This window comes from Apaloderma vittatum, unplaced genomic scaffold, assembly GCF_000703405.1.
Source record: "Apaloderma vittatum isolate BGI_N311 unplaced genomic scaffold, ASM70340v1 scaffold12127, whole genome shotgun sequence".
In the NCBI taxonomy this organism is placed as follows: Eukaryota; Metazoa; Chordata; class Aves; order Trogoniformes; family Trogonidae; genus Apaloderma; species Apaloderma vittatum.
The window spans coordinates 356-16,790 of NW_009725749.1; the positions used below are offsets into that span (position 1 = coordinate 356).

The window sequence follows — 16,435 nt, forward strand, 5'->3', positions numbered from 1 at the left end:
CAGGTGTTAGTTACAGCAGTGGTGGGAGGCCCTTATCAGGAGAAAGTTCTACTAACAATTTCTACGATAAAAAATTTACAGAACAATTCCTTTTCCGCTGTGGAAGCATATATGTAGTTCTGTGAAGGCAGTAGAAGCACACTTTTGCTTCTGAAAGTAGCAGTTCGAAGGTTTGGGACCAGATGATGAGTGGTGTCTGTGGGAGAAAATATAACAATATATGTTGAAGTTACAAAGATACTCAGAATTGGACTCTTAGCCACAGAGGCATTTTAGCTGTTGCTGCTGACTGATCTGAAATTATTTTTTAGAGCATTTCACCTCACATCTGAATAGAATCGTATTTACTTCCCACCTCAAAGTCTGCTAGTAATTGTCTCCCTTTTCAGGCAAAAGTAATCAAAAATTAAAGGCCTGATAATTAAGGCACTGACTAGTAAAAGTCTTGGTTTTCTTTCCTCTATAGTGATAGCTTTTGAACAGGAGTGCAGTGCTTAAAAACTTGATGATCATACACTGCTGATTCCTAGCATTAGAGACAGGAAAGCTGTCTATGTATTGAGGGTGAAATGTCCCGTAATTCTTCCCAGTGAAACTTCCGAATGTGATTAATGAAGAACCAGCAACTGTCATTTTATCTTGATGCAATGCTTTCTTCATACTGTTGTTCTTAACAATGTTAGCATGACTGAAAAGTTAAACTCTTGCGTTTATGAAGAACACAAAGAATGAGGAAAAGTTTCCGTAGCTTTTGACTAAGGTACTCATGACAGGTTTAATTGTTTTCAAGACTACATGAAACACTCTATTTTTTTTCTTGTCATCAGTAGTTTACTTGTTCTCCAGAGTCTGCTCTATGTCTACCATGTCATTGGAGAGACCTTAGTGATTTTTGACAGTATTTGGGCGTGCACAGACACTTACAAGAGACCAGTTTAGAGTTAATACATCCCTTCAGTACAGTTAGAATAGTTACAGTGTGGAGTAAAATTTTCTATTTTGGTGGTTGGAGTGTCTTCTTTCCATGTCAACAAACCCTCTTTACTGTGTACTGAACTGAGCTACAAGATCAGTACGTTGCTCCATCTTAGCTGAGAAGGCCCTTTTAATTGCTCAGTCATGATTGCTTCCAGTTGTTGAGTTACACTCTTGTCTGCCAGCACTTGAGTTCTGGTAGATTTAACTGTGGGGTTTTACCAGCTTGCTGACTCCAGCAATCCCATCTTCCATTTTGAATTGGAGCTACTGATTCCTTATTTCCCTTTTCTAATATTTCCCTTTTCTAAAGATGAGTGAATGTGTGCCAGATGGTTAGCTGTCACGATTTGTGATCCATCAGAGCAATTTAAGGTAGATTTATGCTAGCAGGTTGGTTTGTAAACAGGAGTATTTCTGACACAGAAAGTTTTTTACTGGAGCGACTGCTTGCAGCGCAATGGCTGGGAGGACAACTGGGGATAACAGCTCTTAGAACCAGTATGACTGATGGTGAAAAGTTCTGTGAGCCCCAAATGACAGTCAGTGTCTTTCATAAAACAGTTTCAAAGGGCTGAAATGACTTAGGATCCTGTAAATGGCTGTGGAATAGGCTGTGGACTTGTAAATATACAAGGACTTTGAAGTTAGCAAATCAAGGAATTTATAAACCTGCTTGTCACAGGCCTTACAGGTCGATGTAAAACACTTGAGAAAACTAATTCTACTGCACTATGAACATGTTCCAATGCAGGAGGGGCTTATTCTTTACTTATATTTAAAAACAGTGTCTACGAGTTTAAAATATCACTGACCTCTAAATTTTTGTAAGTCAGAAGCTTTATGGTTTTTCTACATTGCACCACAGGAGTCACATAGTGTGATATGAAGGCACACATCAACTGATCCTTTTTGAAAAAGGAGGCTTAATGAGGAAATTGCAGTAGGACTCTGATTTTGTTACTTTATGATGACTTACATCTATGCCTTTTTTACCCTGTCAGTGGACTGTGTTGTGGTGTATGGCAGATGTTACTCTAGAAGCTTGGGGAAGAAATACGTGCTTCAGATGACTGTATATGCACAGTGGCTTAGTTCTTAAAGTTCTGTTCTTATTGAATTCTAAATACATGCTTGATTTTGTAAAGTGTTCAAAGCTAATATTTCCTAAAAGAGACCTTTTCTGCATTCTATGTAGTTTAAGTACTAAAAAAGAATAACCGTTTGTGTGAAAATTATCTAAAATACATTATATGTCTAGTCAGACCATCTCCTCTGTTATGTGATTTGGAATCTAATGCTAGATTTAACAAGGCTATTCTTGGACTAAAGAAGGAAGGCTCAAGTTCTCAGTTCTTTACATACAAAGTTACGATAATGCTGAGGTTTAAAACTAACGTAGAACAACTTAGTATACACTGCTTTGCCTCCAAAGCGAAGGAGGCATTCTGGTATTTAGTTCTCGTTGTTTCCTCATATGCTGTGTTTGGAAAATAAATGCGTATGTGTGCTATGTCCTTAATTTCTAATGCTGTTAGAAGTTGTATATCTTTAGACCATATGCTAAAGGTTACTTTTGGCATCTGCCTGAGGTATCTTTTTCTTTTCTCCTTTTAAAAAAAAAAAAAGTGTAAGAAGTGAGATGTAGACATACAAATACGCATCTGACATGGGAATTTTATGCCTCTGAGTGCCTGTAGCTCCTCTTGATTTTAAACAAGAGTTTTGCCTGTATTTAGAATTTGGAGGGTCAGTTTTGGGTTATTTGGTGGGAGAACCTACTTAGCATTGGGAAATGGAAGTGTTCATGACTTCAAGATCTTGAGAAGAGCTTTAGTGTAGCAAAAATTGCAAAAGTGGCTGTGAAAGTGTGTAGTTTATTAGTGATTATTAATGATCTGCTTTGTATTAGAAAGTGAAAGCTTATTCTTAGCTTATAGAAGATATGTAGGTCCTTTAAATAAAACTTTGGGTTTGCCATGTGTGTTTCTCTGTTGCTTTGGAAATTAAATGTTGCAGTTCTTTGGCAATGCAAACGGACTATGGCAATTGTTCTTTTGATCTGAGTGCATATGAATGGAAATAGCGTGATTTTTAAATGGGTTTGGTAGTGGTGCTGTGTAGTCTAGAATTTGTTTAATCTCAAGACTTTTAAAAAGATTTATTTTATTAAAAAGTTTAAAGCCTCCTTTGCATTAGCAGCAAATAAAAATTTCAAGAATGTGGCAGTATTAAGACCTTGCTTATACAGGCACAGATAGCCTTGCAAATCTCAGAATAAAATACGTGAACTTTCAAGCATGAATTTTCAGGAGACTGCTGCCTGTGGTGTGTGTTTCTTCCTACTGGTAGTTCTGTCATTGTTAAAAGAAAAGATTTGAGTGATTAACATGAACACTATGTTGTTGTACCATAGTTAATTGAATTGAGAATTGACTAAAGATCAAAATAGTACAATGAAAATGTGAAGAGGTAGTAAGGAATTTTTAATTTTTGAATATGGCTTACTTGGAAACTAATGGCTGCTTAAATTATGATTCATGTCAGATGTCTCCAAGGGCCTCATATAAAAACATGGCCTGTTTGAGTGTAATTGTTCTGGAAAGTCTTGTATATTTTTATGATGTTAATACAACATAACAACATAATTTTTTTGTTATGTTTGTTTTGCCCTCTTGAAGCTTAACCTTGGAGATGATATCGTGAAAGTTGTAATCGATTGGAGCAAGCTTCAAAGTACATCAGCACTTCAGCCAACATTGCTCTTTAGTGCACTTCAGCAGCATATTTTATGTTTGCAGGTAAATATTTCATTGGACGCATTCAACTTGACAAAAGCGATCAACAACTGGGTGTAGTTATGTCATCTAAACTGTAAAATTGCCGTTGTTTTAATCTTAGGTTCCTATGTCCAGGAAAAAAGAATGCAAAAGTGTTATGTGCTTGGGATTCGGCTGTGCTTCGTAGGTACTCGTGCTCAGGGGTTTTTCAGATCAGTGGTGGGAATAGCCACTGTAGGTGAGCAGGCTGAATAAATGCAGCCTCATTGATTTCTAGACTTGCATTGTAAATGTGATACATTTCCATCTATGGTGGGTTATAATTAAGCAATAAGACACGGCAGGTGTGTGTCATGCTATGATAATGATTCCATGCGTTGGGTGAGTTTTGAGGCTCATGGAGTGCTTTCAGTGGTTCAAGAAGTGGCATTATCCCAGCATGACACATCCTGGAGTGTCTAACTGCAATTAAATATATTTTCAGTGTAGAGTTGTGGTGTGCTTTTTTTTAAAAAGAGTAATTTCTTTGACATTAATGTCTCATCTTGCCAAGTAGCCAGTCACCATTACTGTCATTTCTTTTAACTGTTTGAAACTTTCCAACCTGCCAAAAGTACGTGTAATTTCGCTGCATGACAGGGAGAGTGAGCAGTTTATCAGCTGGCAACTGAGTAGTTTTTTGACCTTAATAGTTCGTCTGTAAAAGTTAGGGATTTGAATATCAGTTTTTTTGTTTCAGCTAGTCAATGAATTATTTCAGGTGTATGGTACTGAGAGTAAAAAAGTACTGAGTAAAAAAGTATGGTACTGAGAGTGAAAAAGGAGGTTCCTGTATTTGCTTGTCTGTAGGTAAAAGAAAGACACTTTATGTTTTCCAGACATCCACCAAGTCTTTGGTGTGATAAACAAAAAGAGAAAATACGCAAGATAAAAGCAAGTGTAAATTACATCCAACTGTAGGAATTTGATTCTGTTTCAGGAAATGTGGCTGGTAAAAATCACGTCTTTAAAAAAAAAAATCTATAGGGAAAATGAGTGAAATACAGACTAGGTCAAACTGGTGAAAACTAAAAAAGGAGGTGTGACATATATATGTACTGAGGATTTTTTATTACATCTTGTGTAAGAGTTATTGCACTAGAATGGGCATTTATTTTTGCTGCTAAAATTGTCAGCGCATTCTCTTATTTAATTTCATGACCTAAGTAGATAATCAACCGTGTCATGAAGAGCATGTGTTCAGGATAACGCCTATATATTTCATGTCTGTGTTCTCTCATTCACTTGGGCAACTGCAGTTTCAAGTGGGGAATGTAGTGCTGTGGTGATAAAGTAAAGGCTTTACAGTGTGAAAGCATTGGCTTTCATGTTAAGGAGGGAAAATACTAAGCCTTACTGTTCTGAGTAGGCATTTGAATGACATGTTAATTAAGTGGCATTGGTGCCAATGATTGAAGCTTGATTTAGCTAGTAACAGACCGGTAGCAGGCAGATTTTTGAGGAAATTTGGGAATTTTCCTATACAAACCTCTAAGAAGCACAGGTCAGAAAGGCCAGAATCATGGCATGCGGAGTGTTTGGAACTATAGTGGGTTTTTTTGCTTCCTCCCCCACCCCCCCTTTTATTTTATTACAATGTTCCATCAGAGGCAGATGTAATTTCTAAAATTATTTGTTGGTCTGCTTTAGAAATTGTAATAGTACGTGGCTTTTTGCTTTTTGTTTGGGGGATTTTTTGGCTTTTTTAAAAAAAATCCTAACATACTGTTTTCTTTGTTCAGCCTCTTTTAGAAAAACTCCAGTCATTGATTAAAGAGGAAAATCTAGGCCATGTTGAATCTGCAGGTAAAACAGAAGGCCAAACTTGTGAAACAGATTTAGATGTTTATGATGGTAACTGTCAGACTGAAGAAAAGTACGCTCGGTATGACTTGGGAGATCTGAAGGATGCTCATATTAATTTTGATCCAGAGGTGGTCCAAATAAAAGCTGGAAAAGCAGAAGTAAGTGATTTACCTAAATTAAAAAAAAAAATAAATAGACCTTTCTAAATTTTAAATCTCAAGAATGAAAGAGAGATATGCCATCATGTTTATTTCCTACAGATTGACAGGCGGATATCAGCCTTCATCGAGAGGAAACAAGCTGAGATCAATGAAAATAATGTCAGGGAATTTTGCAATGTTATTGATTGTAATCAAGGTAACTGGCAAGCCAGACTTTAATCTTCATAGCAATTTAAGTTTGTTTTATTTATTTATTTATTTATTCATTCTTTTTCAAAAGCACCATTTTGTATATAAAACAGAGCTTTATTTTAAGAGTAACTTTGTTTTAAAGTTGAGAACTTGCATATGCACTGCAGATGTTGTCAGACAGACAGAAAAGAAAGTAGTCACTGGATGACAATGTCTAATGCATCCCGTACAGAAAGATTATAGCTATTACTGTGTTCATTTTAAGAACTGCAATCTTAAATCAGATGATATTGTAGTTATTGTTCCCAGTGTTTAGCTAAATGTTCCTTCCAAAGTCAACAGAATTTCAATTCAGAAATGTCTTGTGAATTGCGTATTCAAATTGAAGTTAATTTAATGCTAGTTAAATTACAAAAAAGTATTTTTTGCAATCAATTTGAATTATTGGCTACTTAGAATAACTTTTCCCTTTCAACGTTACTCAGCTATTGGTGTTTTTAATGCAACAACTGCCACAATTGGCTGTATCTGTAACCAAACAATCTTAAACCCATCTGGTAGGCTGGATCCCATTAGCACGATCAGTAACGGTGTAACCAAACTCATCTTAAAAGTGAAGACACTTCTATATATGTAAGTAGTACAGAGACATTTTCCACGTACCTGTGAACCCAGATGCGCATTGTCTCTGCGATGTTCTTATACTTTAGAGATCAAAGCTTATTGTTCCATGAGCTTATAAGGAAGAGAGTTTAACTCCTTGAATATTAGCTGGAATAAAAATGACATCGGAAGTCTAATAGAATATGCTAGACAGTAAAATACTGATTCCCAAAATTGTTAATTACATATAGAAGAAATGATGATAAAACCTTCCTTAATAAAGTATGTGTAAAGTTTTGGTGTATATGAACAGACATTAAAATATAAACATCAGAATAAACTAAGATGTTCTGTTCTGTAGGTTTTTGTGGTTAAACAAATTAAATAAGACATAGGCATCAGAATAAATGCAGGAAGGTGAGAAAAGAATGCTGATGAATAAACTAGACCAGTATGAAAATAGGAGGAGAACAGTTTCATAAAAGGACATAAAATGAGAATAACAGTGGTGAGCAGGGAAAAGACTTCTGCACAGGAATAAAGAAATAAATTACAGAGAAATACAGTGACAAGTAAGAAATGTAAATACAATACAAATAAAATGTAAATTGGAAGAAACTTGGTCCCAATACAGTAAGCTTCTATGTACACTTGTGCATACATTTCAAAAAGTGACTTACCTGATTAAAAACAGTAGGTCCATGCAAGTGTGTGAAACTGTTAATGAGCAAGTATTTACAGAATGAACGAGGTATTTCTGATGATTTTCTTATATGAAAATTTCAGTTAGATTTGTTAAAAGCCTCAAAGCTGATGATGATTGGAATATTTTAAATTATAAATGCATAATTAGGACCTCACTTTTTATATTGTTATTATTTATTTAGAAAATAGCTGTGCCAGAACAGATGCAATTTTCACACCGTATCCTGGATTTAAAAGCCATATAAAGGGTAAGCAGCTATTTTAATGCCCATTTATTAAGTGTCCAGATAGAACAGCACTGATGAATTTTTTATTTTAAAACTTTTATAGAACAATCAAAAAATGCAAACTTGACTTAGTGATTTTTGACTGTAGTGATTGCTTTTACATGTTCACTTCTCTAATGTTTTCAAATCCATAACTGCTTTGTTCAGCTGATAGTTGTGCACTAAAGACCAAAACAAAGTGGCCTATTTTCGTTATCTGAAAGGAAAGATGCAAAAATTGAAGCAGGATGGAGAAGCTGAACAATTCTTAGCTTTCCTTCTAAGGTGAAGCCAGTAATCAAGTTAAGGGCTTCAGATTAAATAAAATTATCTTCTATTTTTCTCTTATTTGGTGTAAGTATATTGAATTCGAAAATAATTTTGGGACACAGTGGAAGTTTTAAGACCTAGATTTATGGGAAGTGACAAGCTGGGGAGCAAGCTTACCGCTGCACTACCTTTTGGAAAGGAGCAAATAGTGTAGGCATGATTGTCCAACAGAAGTTATTTATAAAAGTTTGCTTGTTCATCTACTGCTCCCTAGGTGTGTTCAAGTTATTGTCTGTTTAAAACAAACAAAAAAGTCTCCAAAACGAGAATGAAAGTAACACTCTCTTCCATTGTGGAGAGTAGTAGTATCCAGTTATTCACTTTGTATTGGTTCTAGAACCTAGTTCAGTATTCTGAATTATAAAATTCAGAATAATACTGTGAAGCATGCTGTAAGCCTTCAAAGGTCTGGTGACCTTAGAGGGAGGTGGGGAAGTGTGTTTAAGTTCAGAATCTTTCACTGATAACTGTGAGCTGAGTGCTACTTTGTAACTCGGATGGTAGCATGATACAGGAAAAAATAAAAGCTTGCACTTCGGGTAGCTAAACCCCAGAGAGTTCATAACTGAAACATCGGTAATGGTTAGAGAGGAATTGGAAGTAAAACCAGCATGAGCTGAAGCAAGAATACAGCACGTGGCCTTTGTGAAGCCCTGAGTAAGAAGGTGTGAGCTTCAGTGTCTGAAGTGTTTAAGTCTGCAGTACCCTGCAGTAGTCGTGTCCTGAGGGACTTGAGAAATGAGCAATTTAAGGAGATGTGGCACAAATGTTCTGATTCAGACATGGTTCCGCAGGGGGAAAAAACAGACCCGGAAGCAGCTGAAGAGGCACTAAAGCTGTTACCTGAATAACAAAAATTAGAAGAGAACTTCCTTGCTGAGATTTGTTGCAGTTCTAGTTGCGTACCTCCCCTCATCTTCATGTATTTTGTGGTGCTTCCTGTAATATTAGGTCTGGCCTCTTCTTTGCATTCACAACAGCTCACATATGCAACTGCTGACATAGATACTGGGTTTTCTGCTATTTATCAGCAGCTGATGACAAATTCTTGATGTTGCCATTTTACATGAATGTATGAGTAATTCTTTTACTTTGCATATGTAAAGTCCTAGGTTTTTGTTTAGTTTAGTTACCCATGCAAAAATGAGGAAAATACTTTTACTTGAACCTTTGATCTTTTAATGTGCGTGAGACCCTTCACATGATAGACTGGTGTTAAACTGATTTAACACAAGTTTCTGTATTTTTAGTTTTAGTTAGATGTGCGTTAGTTAGATGTGTGTTAGATGTGTGTTTTGTGTGAATATGTGTTAAATTTGTGTTTTCCTTACCTAGTTTCTAGGGTAGTAAATACATATGGGCCTCAGACTAGGTCTGAAGGAGCACATGGGTCCAGTCACAAAGCCAGTGTGCCCATTCATGATTGTGGAAACCAAGCTGTTGAAGAGAGGTTGCAAAATATAGAAGCACACTTACGATTGCAAACAGGTTTGTGTCTTGTTTTAATTTTGATATCGGCTTGCCAATTTGTATTACATTTATCATTACTGTGGTAAAACTGGGCAAGTCTCTGTGTAAACCATGACTATAAAAACAATGGATAGATCCAATGAAGGGTTTAGATGCTCCAAGTAGTCCAATCTAACATTAAGGTTCTTATGCCCAAAATGGAACCCAAATTTATACCCAAATGCTGAGTTAGTAAATCTAAATTTGATGTGGTGGCAAATGAGAGAGAGGCACTTCAGAATGGGATTTAAAACAATTTAGAATGTTTGGAAGTTGAGGTTCTTGTTGGCCCATGGGGTCCTTCTAACCTTGACCCACGGAACAGGAAAAACTGCTGTTAGGACTCAAGTTCTGCTTCATGGGCACCTTGTGTGAGGATAGGAAGAACCCAAAAGACAACCTGAAACCTTTTCCTAAAGGTGGGTGATGCTTGAAATAAAGTTAAGTGAGAAGCTTATTTCCCAGAATGTGAAAAACATGATTCTGATATTTCCCTTTAGCCTTGCAAATATGAGTCCACACCTTTCACTAAAACAAATGCCAGGCTACTGACTTTTTCAGAGTTGCTTTCCTCACCCCAGCCCCAGTTTTCTAGAATATAAATCAATGAGGCACTGATCAAGGAGGAATCTGTATTTTTCCTGAAAAATGTTTTTGAAACAGAAGCCCAGATCTTAACCTAATAAAATCTTCTGAATACGAAATAGGTAACAATCCATTCTCTGAGAATATGGTGAACAGTAAATAGGTTACTAGACTTCTGTGAGTGCATGCTGGATCCAAGTCCTCTGTTGGCAAGGAGAGTAGAATAGGCAGCAGTCAGAGCTTGACACTTGGCTGTACAGCTGTCTCAAAAATAAGGTGGCTTTTATGCATGGAAGTAGAATTTGCTAGTGGCTGGCCAGCTTTGGAGTTTATATGCATTAGGGTTGATGATAGAGGTAGCCAAGGAGTGGCCCTTTCTTCCAGGTTGTGCCTGTAATAGGTGACGTAATTTTATTTGAAGGAACAGGTCAGCTAAACTACAGTATAGGGGAAGAAGATTAAAGTGTGCATTTCCAGCTTACAGAATCACAGAATGTTCGGGGTTGGAAGGGACCTCTGAAGATCATCTAGTCCAACCTTCATCCCAGCATACCTAACCACTACACCACAGCCTCAAGTGCTAGATCTACTTTTTTTTTAAACACCTCCAGGGTTGGTGACTCCACCACCTCCTTGGGCAGCCTGTTCCAGTGCCTCACCACTCGTTCAGTAAAGAACTTCCTCCGAATATCCAATCTAAACTTACCCTGACGCAACTTGAGGCCATTTCCCCTTGTCCTGTCATTAGTAACTCCTGTCCAAATCAGCATTCCTGAGGAAGGTCCTAAGGTCATTTGTTTCTTACCCCAGCAGCTGTGCAAAAAGCCTTCCTCTGAGAAAGTAACGTGCCTCAGCTCCCTGCTCACCAGTTTTTGCTTCTGATGACTGAGTTGTTCTTGACTCACCTGCTGTTTTTCAGAACTTTTAGTGCTAGCACTGCTCTTTTCCCTTTGCGTTAAGAGACAGCAATATTAGGAAGAGTGAGAGGTTAGCTGATTTAATTAGTAGCTGCTGAGTGATGAGTAGAGAGCAGAATTGAAGGAGGGAAGCTACCCGCCAAATTGTCTGTCTGAAGTGAGGAAATAGATGAATTGCAAAAAACCCCATTAGTGCTTATTTCAGTAGTTTGTGGAATAGAAAAGAAACCTAGAAATAAATGGAAATGAGTTGCAAGAGAAGTAAAAGCTTGCTAAGACTTTGTTTGTCGCTACTGTTCAGAACCAGATTATCATTTTAATTGGGAAAGCCAGTAGTTAGTTTGATTTCAGTGTATAGGCTATTATGTAACATAAATATGGTGCTTTCGAAGGTTGATCTTCTGATCAGTTCTGTTCTTAGATGGGGAAGCGAGCCCAAGCTGATATAGTATAGCTGCAAAAAGCAAGTGTGTTTTGCTTTTTTGTTGTTGTTGTTGCTGTTGGTTCTGTGGCATTTGTGGGGTTTGGTGTTGTGGTTGGTTTGATTGGTTTCTTTTTTTTCTAAAGCTCTGTCATTCCACACACACACATTCCCCACTCCTACTTCTCCCATGATGGCCAGGCAAGTGCTGCTCTTTGCCAAGCGCAACTCATACCTGGGATGCTCAGCGGAGATGGGTTTCCTTCAGAGCAATCTTGGGTATCAACGCTGAATCCATATGTGGGCTTGCCGTCCCATCTGCTCCCTCCTGATGCCACTATTAGTTTAGGGCAGGTAACATTTGGTGTGTGACCAAGGTATTGTAAAATGATTATTAGTTGTTCCAGGGACCTTGTCTTGACATATTTCAACCACATGCATAAGTTATTTTCACTGACTGCACTAGCTTTTGAATCAGATTTTTACCCTGAATCATACTAATTACCCTTCCTTTTCATCATCCCATCCACTCATTTTATTTCAGCTGCTGGGTTATAGTTGGACTCAAGGAATTCACCAGTAAAATTTACAGTCTTTAGATTGAAAAGTTATTCAAGGGCTTCTCCTGATTTCTTTTTATTTGTACTGGTCTGTTTAGGTGGTCCTGTACCAAGAGATATTTATCAGAGAATTAAGAAGCTTGAAGATAAGATCCTTGAGCTGGAAGGACTGTCTCCTGAATATTTTCAATCTGTAGTAAGAAATCCTCTCAACTTCTTCTGGCATAACAAAATGCATTTGAAACTTTTGTGTTTAAATCTTTGATGTACAGACAAAAATCTAAGGAGTCAGAAGGCAGATGCTTTTGATGGACAACTCTGGTTTGATGTAATGGTTGTATTTTATGTGGATCATCTATGCAAGTTCTTATTTCTACCTAATTTCTCACTTGAAAGAAAATAGTATTGGTGGGTGGGGCAAATTGCAGCCACCTGAGCTTGATTAGTTTGTAAGAAATGTAGAGGTTGGATTTCTCACTGCACCCCCCCCCTTCACTTAAAATTGGAAGTATTTCCTATGACAAGAAAATTGCTGTAAGTTTTGATTTTGATACAAATCATTAATGGCTTAAGTCAGCTGAAATCTTTTCGATTTCTATACATGATCTGATTATGAAAGATCAACTGTGTGAAATTATTTCCAATATGATGAGAGAGTTAACCCTTTAAAAATTGTTTTGTGTGGTTCTATGACTTTGGTCTCTTTGTTGCTAGTCTTCAGGCAGAGTCCTGTCTCTTTTTGAATAGTGAATCTTTATCCTTCATTCACCGACATCAGGACAAAGAGAACATTAGTTGTTGCTACATCAGACTCTTTTGGCTATGGGAAAACAAAAAAAAAATTGGTAAAGTCCTTTATTTGTGAAGCTATTTCTTAAAGTTATTGGAATCCGGAAGTTAAAACATACACTTTTGTAAGCTGAAATTTCCATAGAAAGTGATTTAGAATCTCCTCTAGAACAGGTATCTTGGGAAAATCTGCAATGGTGGCAGTAGTAGTGTTGTGCAGAAATTAACATTTTTTTGGTGTGTGGATATAGGAAAATTTTAGGAAGAAAAATACTGACAGTTTCAAAAGCTGTGTATTCATCTTGGTTTTGTCTGAAGGAATCTTCAGTTAAGTTGATAGTTGTTGGCTGCCAAGCACGGAGAAGTTTCAATGGCTTCTGACTGCTCTCCAGTAGTATTTCTCATGATCCAAAGTGCTTCCTTGTAAAAAAGATTTCTTTAACCCTTGGAATGGCAGCGCTCTTTCTGTACTTCAAAGAGTCTTGTCAGCATTGTTACAGAATTACTTTTGGTCCTCTGACAGTGCAACATTAAGTCTGTTTTTTGATTATGTCTTTTCTTTAGAGCTGTTCTGGCAAGAGGAGAAAGGTTCAACCTCCCCACGTAAGTGCTGTTAACTTTTGTTTACCTTAAGTTTAGGATGTTCTGAGTGAAAAGTAATCAAAAGTTCTGCCAAGCAAGTATCTAACTTCTCATAAATAGCTGCATCGATACTGGATAGGTTGGTGAGACAAAGTTAATGCGTGTCACTGAAATGAATCCTGAAAGAGTCTGTACTTAGGTAGGTTAGTGTTTTCACCAGTGAAAGGGACGATAGAGTAGAATAAGTCTGTAATGATGTCAGTGAAGCTGGGGTAACAAGCAATTTGTGAATTCTGATCAGCCTCCTAGTAATGTCTTTTGGTTTTATGGCTTGATGATTTTTGTTGATTTCTTAATATTTTTGCTTTGTCAGTTTATGAAGAGACGATAAAATTAGAAATGTCTGGATCAGCAAAAGTGTTGCAGAAGGACCTGATGTTATAGCAGGTGTTAACCTAAGTCAGTAAGACTTGCCATTGAACAACACCATCATGTAAGGGGATGTGTTAACGATGTAGCTCAGGCCACAAGAGAGAATTTCTCCTCAGCGTGAGTGAGACTGTAGCTGGAACAGTCTGCTGCTAGTCGTCACGCTTGGAGACAGACTGAGGAGAATGCTTAGAATGGGATGTGGGCCATCCTAGACTTGAGAAATTAGTCTTGTTTACACAAGAAAAAAATCCCTTGTAGGGTGAAATATTTTTATAAAAAGGATGATGATCAATTCTTCGTATAAGAAGAGATCAGAAAGATTGTCAGGGTAAGTGGACACAGAGGAGACTGATGTTGGGCAGTAGGAGAAAAAAAACCCTTCAGTTGTAAAGCCAGGTTCTACAAGATCTAGACAGTCTTGTCCAGGGTTTTAACATCAAAGGATTTTTATTTTTTTTAATTTATGAACAGGTACACAAGCATCTAATGGAAATAACATGGATATATCTATCTGTGATTAGAACTGTCAGTTTCTTCTAAGTTTGCATTCTTTTTCTTTCAAGTTTAAATAGCCATAGACTAGATTCAGACAATTCTGCAAAAGTATTTCTGTCATTTAGTGCAATGTGCAATGACCTCAAGTATCAAGTGCTGGGCCACATCCCTAGCAATTACAAGATGTAAATGATTGTGGTTTTTATTTTGTTCTTTTAGCAGAACTATTCATTGGCTGAACTTGACGAAAGGATCAATACTATAAAACAGGCATTACTGAGGAAAACAAAGGAAAGCAAGTCCAAGGAGGCTGAGCGGCTTCTTCGATAAAAAAGAAAATCTTTTCAGAATCCTCATCACGCTTACATAGACCTGGGTATTGTTCATCGGGGGTGACTTTAACAATGAAAGCAAAGCATGCATATAAGCTCCTTTTGGATGATCTTGAAAATTTGCTTTCAAAGAACTCATAAACAGTCTTATTAATAAAATAGTTACTTTAAAATGAAGAATGTTTTAGGAAAAGCATTCTAGTAATTCATTCCCTTCTGTTATAAAGGAGGATTGCAGCATTGTTTGTATGTGGAAAGTCTTAGCACATACAAAAGCTACATTTCACATGTAATTTTTGATGACTGAGTATTCAGAAGGGCTATCTTTTGAATGCCTTTAATGTAAGTAGTTTGCATAGACTTATGAAATAAAATTAGGTACTTCCTCATAATTAAACTGTCTTAGGGGAAAAATGATTACAAAAACTTGCGGTATGCATGCTTACCTACTTTTTTTTCCCCTTATATTTGCTGCTGTTTTCACAGCTGTTAGAAATGTAGCAAATTGTATTTATGTTTGAAAGCTGGTTATGGAAATCCTATATATGTAAATAGAGACACCTACTCATCACTTCTTCAGTGTCCTGTAGGAATTCAGTCTTCATATCCTGCTAACAAATGTAATATATTTGAAAGACCTCACCGGGGGAGGGTTGGAGGAGGGTGTCAGCAGGCAGCAGCTTCCCTTCCTTCCATGCACATGCTTACATGGCTTCTGAAGCTCAGGTGCTGGGTACATGAAAGTTGTTAAAGTCAGGCCTTTGACAACACACTGAAGTGTGACTTTGTTTTGTGCTTTGTTTTTTGTTTTTAATAAACTGTTTTCTATTTATACCAGTTCTTTAGTTTATTTGCTGCTTCTGACTTTATTCCAGTTCAGAAGAAAAGTAGCTGTTAATGGAGGGAGTGTTATGTTTAAAACTGTTCTGCTTCCAGCAGTCATGCTGTCAGTGTCCTAGTCTCCGTCTCTGTGACAGGTGTTATGAACAGAACTGACTGGACATCATCTTGCACTTTGAAGACATTTTCTGTGGTTCTGTGTTCTTATTTAGACTAACATTTGGAACAGCTGCACCTAATGCTTCTCTGAAGGTAAACCAGCAGAGGTGGGAAACCAAGCTGCCTGAGCTCTGGTTCTGGCTCTGGGAAAGAAGACAGTATGATGCTGTTCAGATGCTTAGTGTCCACTCAGGAAGAGATGAGCCCAAGCCGTTAGGAGCGCCTCAAATGCACCATTGGATACAGAGGGATTTCTCTGGTTGAAGACTTGACCTGCCGCTGTGCGTATCAGTGCAGTTTCCTACCGAGACCACTTTTGTTATGTAAAGTGTTGCTGTTGTTGAAAATCCTAGCAGCTCCTATTATGAGGGGCATTTTGGTGAGGCAGCACATAAGTTAGAACTTTTACCTCAAGCAGACGAGCTTTACTTGCTGTCTACAAAACAGGTTTTTTTGTACTGTGTCCTCAGAGCTATACCTCAGGAGTACAGTGTGGAAGTAATCGTGCCTAGCACCACACACTTCACACAGTAGTACCTGAAAGTGGTGAGAGGCGGCTGTTACAATTGGGGACAAGAAAGATGACCACAGGGATTCAACCTTTATAAAGCAGTAGCTTTTTCCCAAGTGCATTGTAATTCAAGTACTGGCAGGACATCCTGGCTAAGTTTACTGCATTTGTACCATGCAATTTTCTGCAGAAAATTTTGGTATGAAGCACTAGAAGAGATTACCCTGTGGCAGATATCTAAGTCTGAAAGATTTGTCTAATACTAAAATATTTGTTGTTAGTCTACATTAAAAGTTGCATATGTGTGTATATATATATATACACACACAGAAAAAATAATACTTTGATCCTCATCTAGGGTCAGTTCTTGAAATAAATTACAAACCCGCTCATTTCCTAGTGGGAGACTGGTTACAAAAAGACTGCAGTAGCACTTTCGAAGTGGC

General features: G+C 37.3%; 1 protein-coding gene across 1 annotated transcript; it reads left to right on the forward strand.

Moving 5' to 3' along the window:
* Positions 1–3,656: 3,656 nt before the first annotated feature.
* MBIP (MAP3K12 binding inhibitory protein 1) lies at positions 3,657–14,649 on the forward strand (the record flags this gene model as incomplete). The annotated part of the gene is made up of 8 exons (XM_009873023.1): positions 3,657–3,776; positions 5,537–5,758; positions 5,861–5,957; positions 7,444–7,509; positions 9,193–9,345; positions 11,948–12,045; positions 13,203–13,241; positions 14,367–14,649. Coding segments are annotated over 8 exons (906 nt in total), but the record flags the coding sequence as incomplete, so codon positions are not given.
* Positions 14,650–16,435: the final 1,786 nt, after the last annotated feature.